The sequence below is a fragment of the Mytilus californianus genome, unplaced genomic scaffold (genome assembly GCF_021869535.1).
Source record: "Mytilus californianus isolate M0D057914Y unplaced genomic scaffold, xbMytCali1.0.p SCAF_3, whole genome shotgun sequence".
In the NCBI taxonomy this organism is placed as follows: Eukaryota; Metazoa; Mollusca; class Bivalvia; order Mytilida; family Mytilidae; genus Mytilus; species Mytilus californianus.
In genome coordinates this window covers 86525721-86545717 of record NW_026262679.1, presented here as the reverse complement: position 1 = coordinate 86545717, position 19997 = coordinate 86525721, and the positions used below count along the sequence as shown (strand labels likewise).

General features: G+C 32.6%; 1 protein-coding gene across 1 annotated transcript in view; it reads right to left on the bottom strand.

Annotated features, from left to right (window-relative positions):
* Nucleotides 1–6368: 6368 nt before the first annotated feature.
* LOC127735298 (fibrillin-2-like) overlaps nt 6369–19997 on the bottom strand; it is a 116741-nt gene continuing 103112 nt past the window's right edge. Inside the window, exons 58-66 of the mRNA XM_052245425.1 lie at nt 18166–18291; nt 17357–17479; nt 16907–17026; nt 16114–16242; nt 15248–15364; nt 14278–14400; nt 12451–12553; nt 11525–11690; nt 6369–8180 (exon numbers count right to left, since the gene is read on the bottom strand). Coding sequence (XP_052101385.1) covers nt 7821–8180; nt 11525–11690; nt 12451–12553; nt 14278–14400; nt 15248–15364; nt 16114–16242; nt 16907–17026; nt 17357–17479; nt 18166–18291 — 1367 coding nt within the window. The 3' untranslated portion in view covers nt 6369–7820. The remainder of the gene's footprint in view (nt 8181–11524; nt 11691–12450; nt 12554–14277; nt 14401–15247; nt 15365–16113; nt 16243–16906; nt 17027–17356; nt 17480–18165; nt 18292–19997) is intronic.

Below are 19997 nucleotides of genomic sequence, written 5' to 3'. Positions count from 1 at the left end.
CTGATTGATTCAATTTCCCAATTTCCTTCGTGTTCTATCACTACAAACCAGTAAAAGTCTGAAATGGCCTATATCTGTACTCGACTGTACTGATTTTTACTCTACCAGTCTGAATTGGTCTGAATTTTACTCGATATTACTCGACCCCAATCTTAACCATACTCGACTGTACTGATTTATACTTGACCCTTATCTTTGCCATTGAAAATAGTCTGAACTATTACTCGACCAGTCTGAAACAGTCTTAACCCATTCTCGACCAGTTCTCGACCTATTTTTTCAGTCTGAACCATACTCGACCAAAGATCTGAACAATACACGACCAGTCTGAACCATACTTGACCAAATAACCTCTACTTTTTTTTTAATTTGAACTGTTTAAATAACTTTTTTTTTAACTGACATGACAACAGCCACAATAAAGTAAAGATATATAAAAGCAGATTTTTTCACCCTTACATGATTATCAGATTTATCAAATCGAGATAATTAAATTATCTAATTTTAAAGTCTGATAGATATAGGAAGATGTGATATGAGTGCCAATGAGACAACTCTCCATCCAAGTTACAATTTATAAAAGTAAACCATTATAGGTCAAGGTACGGCCTTCAACATGGAGCATTGGCTCACACCGAACAGCAAGCTATAAAGGGCCCCAAAAAATTACTAGTGTAAAACCATTCAAACGGAAAAACCAACGGTCTAATCTATATAAAAACGAGAAACGAGAAACACGTATGAACTACATAAACAGACGACAACTACTGTAATCAGATTCCTGACTTAGGACAGGTGCAAACATTTCGTTTCTAAAAACGCAGCCAAAAACATTTTCCATCAAGCGCCAAATGAAATATGAATATTAAATATGATTGGGGAATATGCAATAAGAAATGTGAATATGGAATATGAAAATGATACGAATTTGGAAAATATAACACTGAAACACAGATAACATACACTGCTGAATACATAGAGCAAAATATAATGAATACATGTTCCTGTTGAAGATACCAAACATTTCTTCCTAGAATACATCACAACCCAAGAATATATCTAGTCAAGTTGATCTTATAAAATATAAACATACATATTAAAGATGGCATATTTTGGTATTAATATTGATTCACTCATAGGGTCTTTGCATCGGAAATAAACACATTTATTCTAAAACCAGTTGTTGGCATGATACAGGTTATGTTCTTCTCATATATTTTATGATGGTATGATACTAAACCCCTAACGGGAGGGATTGTGCTTGATTTTCATATGATGAAGACATAATCTTTCAATCAGTTTAATTGAGGTCTGGAGCTGGCATGTCGGTAACTGCTAGTAGTCCTTTGTTAATTTATATATCATTGTCATTTGCTTAGTTTCTTATGTTACCTATTCTGACATCGGACTCGGACTTCTTTTAAACTGAGTTTTACTGTACGTATTGCTGTGTGTTTGTTTATTCTACATTGGCTAGAGGTATAGGGGGAGGGTTGAGATTTCACAAAACATATTTAACCCCGCCGCATTTTTGCGCCTGTCCCAAGTCAGGAGCCTCTGGCCTTTGTTAGTCTTGTATGTTTTTTTAATTTTAGTTCATTTATATGTTTTGGAGTTAAGTGTGCCGTCCATTTTCATTGAACTAGTACACATTTTTGTTTAGGGGCCAGCTGAAGCCCGCCTCCGGGTGCGGGATTTTCTAGCTGTGTTGAAGACCCATTGGTGGCCTTCAGCTGTTTTCTGCTCTTTGGTCGGGTTGTTGTCTCTTTGACACATTCCCCATTTCCATTCTCAATTTTATATTGTTATTGAAACGATATTGTTTGATAAAGATACATACAATACAAAACTAACTCCTAAATTTTTGAAAAGGTCGGTTTCGCTAAACAATCAAAAAGATTTTATTTAATATTCCATGTCAGCAGTTTTGTCTTGCTTATTTTAGGTTTTTTCGCTTCTTGCTTGGGGTTTTCTTGTCTTTCTAGTTTGGGGTTTTCTTGTCTTGGTTGTTTGGAGATTTTCTTGTCGTTGTTGTTTGTGGTTTTTTCCTGTCTTGATTTTTTTTTAGATTTTCTTGTCTTGCTTGTTTGGGGTGTTCTTTCTTGCTTTTCCGTGGTTTTCTTGTAATGGTTGTTTGGGTTTTTTTCCTGTCTTGCATTTATTTAGTTTTTTTTGTCTTGCTTGTTTGGAGTTTTCTTGTCTTGGTTGATTGGGGGTTTTCTTGTCATGGTTGTTTGGGGTTTTTTCCTGACTTGATTTTATTTAGTTTTTCTTGTCTTGCTTGTTTGGGGTTTCATTGTTATGGTTGTTTGGGTTTTTTCATGTCTTGCTTTTTTTCAGTTTACTTGTCTTGCTTGGTTTTTTTTTAGTTTTCTTGTCTTGCTTGTTTAAGTTTTTCTTGTCTTGCCTGTTTTAAGATTATTTTCTTAAGTTGTACCAATGTGTAACTCCTTCCTTTGCTTTCTATTACAAATGCTTTTTATTCATACGTTTTGCTGTCAGCATAAAATTATATATGTATTGTATATGTAAGGAAAAGGACTTAATGTAAGTTGCAACTGAACCTGTGTCCAATCCTATTGCAATACAATATTATTAAATAACATTTTGGGATGCTTATTTGTATTTGTCTGTGTCTGCGCGAAAATGTGTCTTATAACAAAATATTTTCCACGTTAATTATAGACTAAAGAAATTTTTAACCGCTTATTCGACAAATCACGGACTTGAAAATACGAAAAATGAGCATGTCCTGAAGCATCATTAAAATAATCATCGTGCTGAGTTGTATATCATCGGATATCTTCAAAAAAAGAATTTTAACACATTTCTATTGCAAGCCGTTTTCATATTTATTCCATTTCAAGATATATTTTAAAGGGACAAAATATAAAAAAATAAGATATGCTTTTTTTTGGTTCAATCATTAATGAAAGTGAAATAGAGAAATAATAACTCGCTATTAGCAGCCAGTTTGGTTCAGTTTTGTCAAAAAAGCAAAGAAACATCGCTGATGAATTATTCACTTGCAAGTGAATAATTCGATCTCATTGAATCCGTATCCATGTAACCTTCAATTTAACCCCTTAGCTAGAGATGGGTTACGCATAAACTAGGCGTGTTCAGCTATTAAATGGAAGAGAATGTCAACATTGAAAATGAAACAAGGGTAAACCATTTGGTTGACTGATTCGATCCACAAAAACTCTTTCTTATACAGGTAAAAACGATGATTAACATATTTTAAACCTATAATATGAAATCAAACAAACCTAGAAAAATCCAACTGCACGTGTTCGCGATCTTTTTATATCTATATTTATGTTTATATAGGGTTATATGACCGTCGGCAGTCTTCTGAGGTTAAAACTGGTTAATAAGATGGCGTCGACTAAAATACACACGAAATGCTGATATATATTATCGAGTCCATGCATCGTAAATTGTTTATTATAGACTTTTTATAATTTAGATATACGTTTTAATATGTTATAAACCAAATTTGAGAATTTGAGTCAAATCGGCGAACACGAATTTGACAGCTACTGCCCCTTTTAAGTTAATAAGATATCTTAAACAATCTGAAATCTGTAGCCAGCTATATATCTAATAATACAATAGACAAAGAAAAATTACACACGTTCATTAATTATATATGATAATAACTAACCGTAAAGGAGAGAACAGTCACGATATAATATGGTCTGCATTTTATGTATTCTTTAATTTGTATTAGGTAGTCCATTGCTAAGCGGTGCACTCGATTATGTTATAATGTTATATTAATTAGTATTACTATCTAGAAAGCTGTGTTTTTCATTTGTTGTCATATAAAAGAATATTCATTGTTATCATTATACTATTTTTTTCATATCATAAAATACTGAATTTGTTTTATTTTAAAGAACACAGTGGACTTTTTCCTAACCTCCTGCTTCCCGGGCAGTTGGTTTAATTGTAAATGGGGATCCTTAGTCTGCACCCTGGGCAACTGAGGAAATTGTAAACAGGAAAAAGTATCTATCTAAAAAAAAGATATCTTTAAAAAGTGATTTTTGATGATCTAACCTTTAAAACTATTGCATAGTTGAGGAACGTACATACACATATATAAAAGTATTATAACTTTTCAATCATCTGACTGCAAGCAGGTTTTAAATCATGTTTTCATCCTGTATATGCATTAAATTTGCCACTTGGCGTTAAACAGCCATCCATCCACCCAGGAAGAAGGCAATCGAAATATTTATCGAATACACTTTTCCCTTATTGAATAACTGTTTACAGAAAAATACCAGGTGCCGAAGTGTCTGGTTACCACGACTGAGGGGGAGAGAGCGATATGATATCCATGAATATGAGAGGTGCTAAAGCTGATACAACTGCTTACCAAATATTATTTACTTATCATAAGTGGTTTGTCTTAAACTGACCCAATAACACACTTTTAGCATGTAAACTATCAGTATGCAAACGTTCCAAAGTTAATGAAGCATGATTAAGGGGAGGGGGAGACAACATCTCCATGGAAATGAGATGTGCAAATGCTTTTACGACTGAATATCAAATATCATTGACTAACCATCAATGATTCATCTTAAACTGACTTAATCTATAACTTTAACATGTAAACTATGCAAACCATTCAAAGTCAATATAAAATGACTGGGGTGGTCTCTGGCCAGTGGAACCAAATAATCTCTATGGATATAGAATGTGCTAATGCTGGACAGCTGTTTAATTTCAAAATGACAAAGAAAGACCGATGATACCAAAGGGATATTCAAACTCAAGTCAAAGACCAACTGGCAAACAGTCTACAAAACACAACAATTTTTGAAAGAAAACTTAAGACTGAGCAACAAGACCGCCCCCCCCCACACACACACCAAAAACCAGGGGTGATCTCAGGTGCAGAAGGGTAAGCAAAAAATTCAGTGCTGTCACATTGGAGGAAGAGGACAGGACTGTGGTAATGACAATTGGAACATAACAGTCATCATCTGTGAAATGGATATTCCATAACAGTCATCCAACTTGTGATGGTGTCCATAATTTTTGAAAGGGATGACTTCCAACTTCACTACTTGGAACACTTGGTTTAATAGCTTCCTTGTAAGCAGCAACCCTCTATCAAGGAAATCCGTGGCCTCGGTGGCTGAGTGGTCTAAGACGTCAAACTACTGTATCACTAGCCTGTCAACTCTGAGGTTGTGAGTTCGAATCCCGCAAGTGGCAGGTGCTCTAGACTCCAGTCTTAATTGACTAGGATTGTAATTTTTCCGACCGAAGTTCGGTGGTTCTCTCCGGGCACTTCAGCTTCCTCCATCAACAAAAACTGACCACCACAAAATAGCACAATAGTGCTGAAAGTGGTGTTAAACATCAAACAATCAGTCAATCAAGGAAATTCTGATAGGAAATGCAAGCTCTTTAATATTGTAACAACAGAGAGATGTATACTCTATATACTGGAATGTTAATACATAGAAATGGAAAGTTAAAAATTGGAAGGATGAAATTATCTAGATGCAACTCAATATATGAGGCAGACTGACACTGTATCGGTTGTATCCTTTATTTTAAATTTGATGGGATAGATGCATTCAACATAGTCACCAAACTTTGAATTATTAGGTGAAGGGACATCATCTAAATAGAGGAACATGAAGTAAAAAGAAAATGCTAGCTTCTTTTCATTCTTCAGAAGAAGCTCCTGTATAAAGTCAGTCTCATATGAATAAAGGAACAAGTTGACAAGAAGAGGAGTACAGTTGGTTCCCATGGGAAAAACATCCTCCATACGAAACAAATTCATAATTTCCTGTCGATATTTTACATTTTTTCATAGTATGTCCTAACTATCTACAAAGTTTCATGAAATTCTGTTGTGTGGTTTCAGAGGAGTTGCGATGACAAACCCTTGCAGTAGTATATTTAGGCCAAAATTCTAAGTTCAAAAGGGCATTTCTCCTAGAACAAAAACTGAATCATAATTTCCTGTCGATATGCACATCTACATATAATATCCTAATTATCTACAAAGTTTCATGAAATTCTGTTGTTTGGTTTCAGAGGAGTTGAGATGACAAGAACAGGACTGACGGACGGATGGACGGGTCAAAAACATACCCTACGAAACATTGTTCCGTGGGGTATAATAACGTTGCTTGTAAGGACTCTTATATGTAATTCAGTTATCCAATACAATGAAGGAAGATCCAGTTCTTCATCTTTGGTTTAAATTCCAAAGGAACATAGAAAATACCTTTGATTATTTAGAATTTCAAAATGATTGAAAAGATGGACAAGAAAGAGGTGGCAACAAAGAACCTGGCTTGCAGGTCACACAAAGAAGACAATAAAAGTAACAAAAGTATAGTTTATTAATTGATTTAGAGCATCTAGAATAACTAGAACACATTTTATATATTTGAAAGCACTCATTTTTACATGTTACTGTACATGCAGTTACACAACAACTTTACTACTTTACATCTGAATTTTAAAAAAGCAGAAAATACAATCAAAATATATATGATTAGCATGTACTTTGCCTAATATCAATACAGATATAAATACAAATGGTGCATAATCTAAAATTCTAAGGTAAATAAATATACATTTTTACAAAAAATGCATTAATGAAACCATATGGATTTCAATGTTTAAATTAAAGCTTTATAATATGTTTTTGAAACAGCTATATTTTTTCTAGCTAAAATAATACAAATTGAAATTAAAAACACTTAATCTAGATACCTATTATATCATAAAATGTATATCAACAAAAACTGTATCACACCATGAAACTGTTATCTTATTGTCTGACCAAACTTTAATGGTCAATATGTATGGCAATCTTGAGTAAAAACAGCATTAATAAAGGCATACAAAGTTGCATTTGTTTGTATTATATTACACAATATTTAACAGGTCTTTGTTCTTTTTGTTCGCATGGAGGGATACTAGTTAAAAACACTTTTATTTCGATAAACTTTCATTAAGTATATTTTCACTATTTTCGACCTGAAATGCCAAATTGTTTTATATTCAAATGCTGCATTTTTAATGGTTTACTTTTATCAATTGATGAGGGATGACCTAAGACATGTTCTAAACCTCATACCAAACACACTGAAAACAATGAGTGAAACATACATATAAATGCAAATCATGTGATTTTATACACAATTATCAAATGCTGTGTCTTTACTTTTCTAAAATAAGCGCTCTCTCTTTTTTTAGGATAAAAGAAATATCAAAAGTTGCTGGTCTTATAAGAGCTGGTAGAAAATGGAATTTTGATAGGTTTAATTTTCAGATAAATATATTTCAATGATTTTCAGATTATTTTATTTCCCTTAGAAATTTTTTGGAATATTCAGTTTTGAGCAGTTATTTTTTTCTCATTATCATTGGCAAAAAATCTGTCATAATGTTGGTCACACAAAAATCTATAAAACATTTCTTTAACACTTACTGGCACTTATCCTTAAAATCCTGAGAGATTTCCAAATATATCTATAGCTATCTACTTTTTACATACATATCTATCTTTTAAAATTCTTAATTTGAAAATTAAACATTTTCTAATTACTGAGAATTAGTCAGTGGTACCTGAAAGTTGAACTATCTTTACAGCTATCTGAACAGCATATAACATTTTAAAATTTTTGTTGCATAGAAGACAATACACTTCTCAATAAGACCTGAATTTGAACATTTCAACCCAAACAAACCTTGTTTTAAAGGCACTTTTATCCAATGTATGGACTGGACTTATGGCAGTGAATTGCTAAATATACAAGTAACAATCCTCATAATACAGATACAATTAATCGAATATCAACTTTCTTCAGATGCACAAGTTTGCCTGCGATTTTTTCTCTTTTAATTCTTGGACGACCTACAATGTCAAGGTTAAATGTCCTTGGCTTTCGTACTTTTCTCCTAAACTGTAAAGAACTGACTCCTTTCCTGGTATGCATTAAGAATACTCTGTTCCCACTTCCTTTAGCTAATTTGTATCTGACATTATCTTTGAGAGCTACAAGGGCTGGTAAAACTTTCAATATTGTCATTTTTGGTTTGATCTGTGTCCTTGGAAGTGTTATTACTAAAGGTTTTGATGGATCTAAGGGTTCCTCAATTGTAGAGTTCATAGTTGTGTTGTTATCCTGTAAAATAAAAAGACAGAAGACTTCATAATTCCTAATATAAAACTGTTAAACGAAAATCTTTTGAACAGGTGAAAAGAAATATGCAAAAAATCCTCTTAGCCTCCCCTTTCTCCCTGCAAAATAATACGCTGCTAGACTATCACTAGAATAAGTCAGCAGTGTTAATAGTACAGGTTCCAAAAATGGAAAAAAGACAAAGAAATTGAAACTTAACAAAATCTGGCTAATGTTTCTGACAGTTATAAATAACTGGATTCATAGTACAATGTCATGATACTGATTTTAATTACAAATAATTCACCATTGCATAAAATGATAGTTATTGTCTTAAAGATTATCATAATCTATTCATCTATTTTTAGTTAATTTTTACAGAAGTTGAAAAATATTTAAGACTTATTCAAAGAATGGGAGATTACTCTGGTCTATTACTTGAAAATTGGATATCAGGTTATTTCCCATGGACAGATTTTTAAAGTCTTTTAAAAATGGATATAACAGCTGAATGTTTTTGGTTTTAATTATAACAGAGCAAATTTATTAGTAAAGCAAAAGCATATTAAGAAAGGAATTATCCAAAAAATGACAAATAACAATATAATTGGAAATAAGTTATAAATCTCACCATTCATCTAACTTCACAAATAGTTTCTATAGAAGCACAAAATGAGTCACATAGTCCTAAATTTATTGATTTGTCGTATGTTTAAATTCAAGCTCATTTCTCAGACAGTATGACCTGTATTTAGTCCTTTTCACACTTAAAGTTTAATTTTGCTTTGGTAAATGTTTTTATTATCATAAAAAGTTTATCAAGCTAGTGTTGGACAAGGGGAACTTCATAATTATAGATTACCAATGTTTTTTTACCCCATTCAACAAACTTGTGTAGGGACTAATGTTTTTGATCTGTCTATCATCACATCATCACACTGTTGTCACCATTATATCACTTTAATAATTTGTTGTCAGATGAATCTATCAAATTATCAAATCTGTGAATGAGTTTGATAAAATCTGAAAGTGGGACTATTGTATATATTTTTTTCAGGAGTGAAATTGGTCAAAATACCCCATATTAATTCTCGTTGATAGCACCTTCATTTTTCATCAGATGGTTTTTAAACTTGTATCAATTAGTTTGATAATAAGAAAAATCTGAATTGGAGAACATTTTTCTTTTGAGATGGTGTCTTGTAAATTACCTTATCATATACCTCTTCAAATTAGGATGAAGGTTTCCACTTATCAAATCCTCTCACGAGTTTAATATTAAAAGAATTGAAATAGGTGACCAATATTTAGGATAGAGGCTTATAAAATATATCCTCGCCGCGATATAGCCTTTTTGTGCTGATGCGGCTAAAACCAATCACATCAATCAATATAAAATATATATCTTTACAACTTTGATTCTTAGCCTTTGTGTTGCTAGAACTACTGATTTAATTGCACAACCGAGCAAAAATCATTTTCTGATTTAAAACACACAATTATTTCTGCATTTTGTTTAGCAGAATATTCAGTTTTCATCCTGTCTTGGGCTAAATTATTTTCAGTTCTTACCAGGGTAGTATATTCCCCTAACCAAAGAAAATCATATAGCTGTGCCTTTAGATCTTACAAGCAGTAATTCGGTAAATTTTAAATGTCACTGCAAAGAAAACACAACAAAAAACTTAAGGCTAGTGAAAAATATATGTCAGATAACTTTATTTTATGGGATGCTTTTATAATCCCAATGATGGGTCCTAACACCACATTTTATAACTCTACCTCATTCAGTCTCAGAGATCTGACCTAGACTCTGAAACTTTGTATTAGTGAATAATTTTAAAAGCTCAACCAATGCCACTGAGACATGAAATGTTTGTTATGTGACATTTATCTAATGATACATAATTACTGGTATTATTGCAATTTCTTAAATTTTGCTCTGATCTTTTTGTGTGAAAATTTTTCATGTCTAGCGACTCCAAACGGTTTTTCTCAGTTGAGTAGAGAAAGAACACAATGACATCATAAGCCTATTTCATTGAAGTTGACTTGAAAAATAGAAATAAACAGATTATCTATAGTCTCTCAACTCAAGGAAGTTTCTCAGCAACATCTCATCTCAGGGCTATCTCCCTTTGATGAGATTAAGGCCGAGAAACTCCCTCTCATTTTCAATTCCATAGATAATCTGTAAGTACAATGTACAGTTAACTCTCGTTGTCTCGAACTCCGGTTGACTTGAAATTTCGGATGAGTCGAAGTTTTCTCGTGGTCCTGAACTTTGTTCCATATAAATATATGTATTTCGACTCCTGATGAGTCGAAATTGGATGAGTCAAAATTTCGGTTGAGTCGAATTAAATTTACGGTCCCAAGGTTAACAAAAGCATTCAAAATTCATTATTTATCTCGAACTAATACACATATGTCAAAACATGACCTCCAGGATTTAAATGGATTGAAGAGTTAATCTGACAATACACTTGTAATTAAATTTCCGGTCACTGACTAAGGTATTGATTTATGACATTCTATTTCCAGGAGTGTTTAAGATTATCTTTTATCACCATGATAAATAATTAGTGATACATTGTTAAAGTTTATGAAAAATTATTTAAAATGTTTACAAAAAAATTAATTAAATTAATTGTGATTTACACTGATGAGCTTGGATGTGTATAAAGTGGGGATTAAGACTTCCGTTGGTGATCACATAAAAACTACTCAATCAGCGTCTTTTATCTTTTTGTATTTTTTCTTTAAAAGAAAGATTGAGATAAAAGAAAATAAAAATAAAAATAAATTTCTAAAATCTCTTGTATCCCAAAATAAACAATTTTGTCAAATTTAAATGACTTAAATAACACTAAGATCGATTGGAAATTACTCTCTCGGATAAAAGCCACAGGAAAAAGTTGTAACTGTTCAAAGAAATAATTAAATAAGTGAAAACAATGTTATTATAATAATGAAAGACCATAACATACAAATCCATCGATATGAGACCAGAATATCAATCCCCTTCCCATATTCATCCGGATTTATTTTAGCTTTACCAAGTTAAGAAAGAGTTGTGTCCCTTGGTCTGTCAAACTTCCAGTTTTCGTTTGAGTCAAACTACGGGTATCTCGAGATATTTCTCTGGTCCGGTTGACTTCGAGATAATGAGAGTCGACTGCATATCAAACATACAACTGCTCACCAAATGATATGGCTGTGTGACTTTTAGTTTCTAAGATCTTGTCAAACTTCAACATGGTATTAAAAAAAAAAACCTGCTTCAACTGTGTTGAGGTTGATTAAATGTGTACAAAACATGGGTTTTTATTGTTTATAGCAATTACCTGTATACTTCTTTTTGCTCTTTTTGATAGAGGTAAATCTTTATTCTCTATATCACATTGATAACAGCCTTCTCCTGGGGGGACACCTGGTCCACCTGTTGGGGCTGCTACATGAGGTATGTTCTGACCAGGTTGTAACGTTGGTTCTACAGCCAGTACACAATGCCTAAAAAATGTGTAATCATACAAAATGATTATTGGTCCTTACTAAAATATTTACATGTATGAGTGTTGTCAATGGTGAACTGATTGACTGTCAGAAGGACCGAATATTGAATATAAAATAATGTTAACAGGAAATAATGGAAAAGGGTGGTGGATCAAGTTTTCCAGAGAAAGTACAGCAAGGATTTGATAATCCATTTTTCCTTTGATGATATTCATAAATGGAGCATCAAAATAAGTATTGATAAAAATGAAAATACTTTTTTTTTAATATCAAAAGTTACATCTCACTCAGATATTTTAAATAATTAAAATTTCTTAGTGCCTTATATTTACCTACAGGTTTTATAGAAATGGTTCAAGTTCATCATTTATATTGTCCTTTGCAATGGAATATATTTTATTCAAAGATGTGGAAATAAACAAGAATATGTGTCCACACGACACCATGCTCCCCTCCTACTATCACATTTCCATGTTCAGTGAGTTGCGAAATCAGGGTTAAAGCTGTAATTTGGCATATAATTTAAAAAGTACATATGATAATGAATATAATTACTAAGTATTAATTAAATGTGACAACAAACTCATGGTAAACTTGCTTAACCTAAAGTGAAAATGTACTGATTTCAAACTCACATTTCCAATTTCAATGAATTGTAAAACCACACATGCACACAGAACAAAAACATAATGCCCCACTACTTCAGAAGCTGGGCATAAAAACAAGGATGTAATCTAAAAATTCTTACTATACCTACCCTTGCCCTAAGCTATGATATCCACTAGGACATCCGCACGTAAAGGAAGAAACTGTAGGAGCACATCCAAAGAGACATGGATCAGTACCACAAGCATTTAAAGCTGAAATTCACAAAATAATATACATGTGTATATGAGTAGGTGAAAAAGATATAATATAAAACAAGGGCTGACATAATAGAATTTTTAAGATACATGTTTGCAATCTCTATTATACCTTACCATGTGGGTTCATAATATTACAGCCTCTTCCACAAGTTCCTATTTGGCTCCTTTAGCTCTCACTACTTTTAGAAATTAGCTTTTTTATTTTGATTTAAAAATTCATACATGTTTCCTTAGCCTAAGGCTATCTATTGTTGTGCTCATCAGGTATAAGGTGTTATTTGATCCAAAATTCAATCTTTGAAAAATTGAAATTGGAGAAAAATAGAAAATCTAGAGGGTTGGGGTTCCCTTCTGTGTCTGGTCCAGCAGCAAAGAAGTCTGGAACTTAAAAAAAAATCAGTGTAAACCTATGGAAATAAAACTACTGACCATGTTTATAATTATAATATGCTTCTGTAATGGCTACTTCTCGTTGCAGGTACAAATAAAGCCAAAAATCTGGAAAAATTGTGGAAGTCTTATTGATTGAAATGGCCATGTTTAGACCAGTTTCTCTCAGACCTAAGCACTTTTAAGATTCATGTGTTCGATTATGCACAATGCAGTAAGCTGCACCTTTCAGCATCTCTAGGTCATGCAGGTCAAGACATAGGATGAAAAATTGTCAAAATTAACTGATGTAGCATAAAGCCCATTCACCATGCCCAGTGTGGTCACCTATTTCAGCTTTAAATTCAACAATAAGCATCAGCAGCAAGGTATAACTTATTTGCATATTTATGCAAACAAACGAAATTTAAATATTCTCTGAAAACAATTCAGCATGGTTAAGAGTTATTATACAAAAATGTTGAAATTGAAAGATATTCATTAATTTGTTCAAGAAAACTATGTGGTGTTGAGAGAGTTACAAGTTATTATCAAACTTTTTGGGGATGACATGATGTTTCCTTAACCCATCACTGCATTTCACTGACAGTTATTATAATATATTACTTACAGATATTGGATATTTGATGCATTAGGATCAACATCGATCCCTGTATTAAACTTACTGATACAGGACAATGAATTGGGATCAAAGTCCATCCCTGTATTAAACTTGCTGATACAGGACAATGAATTGGGATCAAAGTCCATCCCTGTATTAAACTTACTGATACAGGACAATGAATTGGGATCAAAGTCCATCTCTGTATTAAACTTACTGATACAGGACAATGAATTGGGATCAAAGTCCATCCCTGTATTAAACTTACTGATACAGGACAATGAATTAGGATCAAAGTCAATCCCTGTATTATACTTACTGATACAGGACAATGAATTAGGATCAAAGTCCATCCCTGTATTAAACTTACTGATACAGGACAATGAATTGGGATCAAAGTCCATCCCTGTATTAAACTTACTGATAAAAGACAATGAATTGGGATCAAAGTCCATCCCTGTATTAAACTTACTGATACAGGACAATGAATTGGGATCAAAGTCCATCCCTGTATTAAACTTACTGATAAAAGACAATGAATTGGGATCAAAGTCCATCCCTGTATTAAACTTACTGATACAGGACAATGAATTGGGATCAAAGTCCATCCCTGTATTAAACTTACTGATAAAAGACAATGAATTGGGATCAAAGTCCATCCCTGTATTAAACTTACTGATACAGGACAATGAATTAGGATCAAAGTGAATCCCTGTAATAAACTTACTGATACAGGACAATGAATTAGGGTCAAAGTCCATTCCTGTATTACACTGACAACTGTAACTACCAGGCATATTAATACACTGTGATACTCCACAGATAGAACCATCAGTACATTCATCTGTGTCTGTAATATACAATATACAATGTTTACAAAAAAATAAACTGTTGACACAGAGATAATCTCTTGCCTGTATGCAATTGTGATAGTATAATGCAAAATATTGAAATCAAAATGCCAACTGTTAATGCAACTGATACAACTGCATAGTAAATATCATCTGGTTGTCTGCATATTCATATTGTAAAATATTATTAATTTGTATATTTTGACTAATTTGATTGGTTCAGGAATAGTCACATGTTAAACTATATTTAACAGATTGAAAACAGTGGATAGAAAAGTGATAAATATGGATATTTTTAGAATACCTAAAAACCGATATACATTGTGTGACGTCATCTAATGAATTTCATAATATTGTTAAAAGTTTTTAAAAAGTACATATTTATGATCGGTTATTTTACCAAATTATCTTCAAATACATAAGATATACACAAAAAATCATTGAAATAACAACTAATATGTTGTTCTTAACAGAGACATCTATAAAATTCTAACAAAATTAAATGATGGAAAAAATGGAAAAATATAATGCACTGACAATTTTGATACAAATATGGTAGGAAATTAATAATAGAACAATATAACAATACAAGATATATCAACCTCATCAAAAGTCAATAATTGTATAATATCAAGGGACAAACTTGCAAAACTTTAAAACATCTGTGGTGCCTACAATTGAGGAATGGATGGATGGTCAAAAGCCAAACAATGAAATTACTATATTTCACCTATGCAACTTTCAAATGTCAGAGTGAAAAACTCTTGAAAATAGATGTTTCCACAACCAATATAAAAAAATTGCAGATTAAAGGCTGCTTGAACTGAAATTTGAAAGCACACAAACCTTCACATTGTCCCCAAGCATAAGTCTGTATGTACCCCGGAGGACATGAACACTTCCATGAGCCAACAAGGTTCTGACAGCCCTCTTTACATCTTCCATCTGCACATTCATCTACATCTGAAAAAAAAAAACACTTTTAATGTTCAATCTGTTAGTAGAAATATTGAACGTATATGGTCTTTAACTTTGCTTTTTATCTTATTGACAGTTCTAACCACTTTCACCATTCATCCACACTTTTTTCCCTTTGCTAAACTGTAAAAAATAAAATAAACAGCTGCGCCAAGAGCGCATGATTCACCCTTATTGTGCATATAAAAACTGTTACAAGAATAAAATGGGATATTTCGAAGGCAAAATAAATTTGCTCAGAAGAAAAACATGCATGAGGATACCATATTTAAATAAAAAAAAATGTTATTATGTTCACCAATTCCAACAATTATGTAAACTTTCTACTAAATCAATCCAAGCAAACACATGTTGTGGTACAATATGTGAAAAATGTACTAAAATATGACAGTAAAAGTGCCGTAACTCTGGAGCAACAAACCAGAAAATTTATAAAATCAAAAGGGAGCTTCCTTTCATCAATCCCCACAAAAATGTCATATAAAAATCCTGGTATTGTTGGACTTTTCTGATGGAATTACCTGCTTATACTAATTACTTATCAACACATTTTTCACTGGTTATGTCCACTTCATATCCCCTTAACTTACCAACACATTTTCTCCCATCATATCCACTTAGTATCTCTTTAACTTATCAACACTTTTTTTCACCTGTAATATCAACTTTGTATCACCTTAACTTATTAACACATCTTTCACCTGTGATATCAACTTTGCATCCCCTTAACTTACCAACACATCTTTCTCCTGTTATATCCACTTTGTATCCATCAGGACATGTACATCTGTAACTTCCTCTAGTATTATGACATGTTCCCCCTGGTCCACACAATCTAGGATTTTCGTTACATTCATTTATATCTGTAACAGACGAAAATTTACATAGAAATTGTTGAAAAATTAATGCATCTTTTTACATATGAACAGAAATGCATTTAAACAAATGTTGCAATTGATCAATAACCTTATCTCCACATATGATCAAACAAACTGCTAAACATCTCATGTTTACATAAAACGTAAAAGAAAATGTGTCCATGGGACACAGATCCATGGACACAGATGCCCCCGCTTGTAAATATGTAAGATTCAATGCACTAATTCACTAATGTTTTGATTTCTTTGAAACTTAATAGAAGGGCATAAACAAGAACATACTTGAATGTGCAGTCACCCACATTGGAACTGGATCTGAGTTTGGTGGCATAAATAAGCATTGTGTATAAGTTTCAGAACATTAGAATGAGGCAAAGTACAATTAGAGTGCAGAAACAGCAAATTCACCAATTTTTCAATTAATAAAGGGACATAACTCAAGAACAGTGAAAGTGATGTCATCATGATTCTAAATTGATCTGTGTTTGGTGATAATAAGCATTGTGTATAAGATTCACAACATATGGTAAACTTAAGTTAAAGAACCAATTTCTAGATGGACAGACGGACAAGGGTTAACCTTAATACCTCTTTTGCCTGGTGACAGGGGCATAAGAAAGAAACTGTGTAGTATTACTGTTGCACATACCAATACACTGTTGTCCTGGACCACGTCTAAATCCTGTCATGCATCCACACTGGAAACTTCCAACTGTATTGACGCATTCATGTTGACAATTATGCTGCATTGTTGTACATTCATCCAAATCTGCAAAGTAACATAATAAAATAAGTACAAGAATCATGCAAATTAAAAGAAGAAAAAAGGGTTTTTAGCTCCTCATCATTACACCATAAGTAAAAGGAAGAGATATGACACTATTTCAAGAGAAAAAAAATGCAACCCCTAAAAATGTTGTCACACAATAAAATCCCCATAAATATTTTCAAAAGTTGGCAGGTATGCATTACATCTTCCATCTGAAATATAACCATTAAAATTGCCAGACTATGCCAAAGTAAGTCAAATTTATTATAACACAATTGTTTAAACAAAAAGGTTTGGTTTTCAGTGTAACAATCTTTATTGTAAACTTACCTCTACAAGATTTTCCATCCATATTCAGCACATAACCACGAGGACATGCACACTTGTAACTGCCTGGGATATTCTGACATACAAATTCACAAGGCTTCTGGCGATCTTCACATTCATTTACATCTGAAATCAATGAATTATCTTAGATGAAAAATTTATAGAGTTTATCTGCCTTTTTCTCCTGTTCTAAAAGGATCAATATGTGACCATAGAACACTATGACCTCTCCCACTATCACATTTCTATGATCTATGAACTGTGTTTAAAGGTCAAAAGTGTAATTCTAATTACATATAATTTAATAGACAGCTGCACCTAGAGTGCATGATACACCCTTACTGTGCTATTGAAATTGTTGCAAGAATAAAATCGGAAATTTCCAATTGCACGACTTGTAAAAAATTGCCTTAAATCTAATGGTCAAAGTTCTGTAACTCGGGAATGAAAAAGCCAAAAATTCAAAAAATCAAAAGGCAGCTTTCTTTTGTTAATTCTAATGTTGTGTTAAATCTATAAGGGACGGACAAACAAACATTGGTATACCATAATACTTCCAATCTTTTGACGGGTGTATAAAAAAAAATAACATCATAATGAACATGTGTAGTAGGTTTTAAGTTAATCTGAGTGAAAACTTTAACCTTAGAATGTACCTATTTTAAACTATCACATAAAATGATTGGTGGGTTAAAGACATTATACCTTCAGCATATTTTTTATTCATTGGGCATAACAACACTACTTTTTGGCATGTACTGTATTACCCAATGTACATGCATTAATTGCTAAGTGAAATGTAAATAGCATACCTATACACTTAGTTCCTGTGATATCTGTTTTGTATCCTTTGTCACACATACATCTGTAAGAACCAACTTGGTTCACACACTTTCCATGGAGACACACATTTGGAAACAACAAACATTCATTCAAATCTTCAAAATAGTAAACATCAAATATAAATATAGACTGTACAAGTAAATTTCACGTATTTTTGGGGTTAAAAGTAGACCTACAATTTACTAAAAATCTACATCAGTGCATAAAAAAATTATCAGTTGTTTGAATAATAACTAGTAAGAGTTAAATTATATCATCTGCAGCAGCTTTTCAATAATTCATATCTTACTATTATTTTGCTACATCTCTTTATCAAAAAAAGAATAAAAATAACTGGTTGTAGTAATTAAACCATTTTTTAAGACAAAAAAATGTGCTCCGCCTGGAGCAGCTGGATACGACCGCAGAGGTCGAACTCTGAACACAATATTCAAGCTTGATACAGCTCTGAATTTGGTTAGTGATTAAATATTTGACACATTATAGATTTCTGACACAGAACAAATGCGGTCAGATAACTTAAAAATTTGAAATGGGACATTTAATCTACTTGATGGTCCAATATCCAAAATCTAATTCCATGGGTAGATTCAGCACGTAAAAAACAAGAATGTGTCCATAGTACACAGATGCCCCACTCGCACTATCATTTTCTATGTTCAGTGGATCATACAATTGGGGTCAAAACACTAATTTGGCATTAAAATTAGAAAGATCATATCATAGGGAACATGTGTACTAAGTTTCAAGTTGATTGGACTTCAACTTCATCAAAAACTACCGTGACCAAAAACTTTAACCTGAAGCGGGACAGACGGACGGACAGACAAATGGACAGATGCACAGACCAGAAAACATAATGCCATGAATTCATACAAAGTTTAATTTTGGACCCTTTGGACCTTAATATGGACTAATTTGAAAACAGGGCCCAAAATTAATAAAATGCTCTGCTGGGCACAGCTTGATATGACCGCAGAGGTCGAACCCTGAACAGTTGGGGCAAGTATGGACACAACATTCAAGCTTGATACAGCTCTGAATTTGGATTGTGATTAAATATTTGACACAGCATAGGTTTCTGACACAGAATGAATGTGGTCTAAGAACTTAAAATTTTTTAATTTACCTATTATGGTCCAATATCCAAAATCTAAATACATACACGGTTAGATTCAGCATATCAAAGAACCCCAAGAATTCAATTTTTGTTAAAATCAAACTAAGTTTAATTTTGGACCCTTTGGACCTTAATGTAGACCAATTTGAAAACGGGACCAAAAATTAAGAATCTAAATACACGGTTAGATTCAGCATATCAAAGAACCCCAATATTTCAATTTTTGATGAAATCAAACCATATCATTATTATTTGCTTTTATATATAAATCAAAAATAACCAACTTAAAATGGAAAATTTTAAAGAAAAAAAAAAGGAAAAAAAAATCCTCCCCCCTAATTTTTTGAACCCCCTTATGATTCATCACCCCCAAACTCAATCCCAGCCTTCCCTTTGTGGTATGGTACCTTGCAGTACAATTTCAGAGAGATCCATACACTTGAACGCAAGTTATTGTCTGGAAACTGTAAAAATGCTTGTTTTTTGGCCCCTTTTTGGCCCCAAATTCCTAAACGTTTAGGGCAATTACCCCCAAACTCAAACCCAGTTTTCCCTTTGTGTTATGGAACCTTGTAGTACAATTTCATAAAGATCCATACACTTAAACACAAGTTATTGTCCTGAAACTAGAAAAATGCTTGTTTTTTGCCCCTTTTTGGCCCGTAATTCCCAAAATTTTGT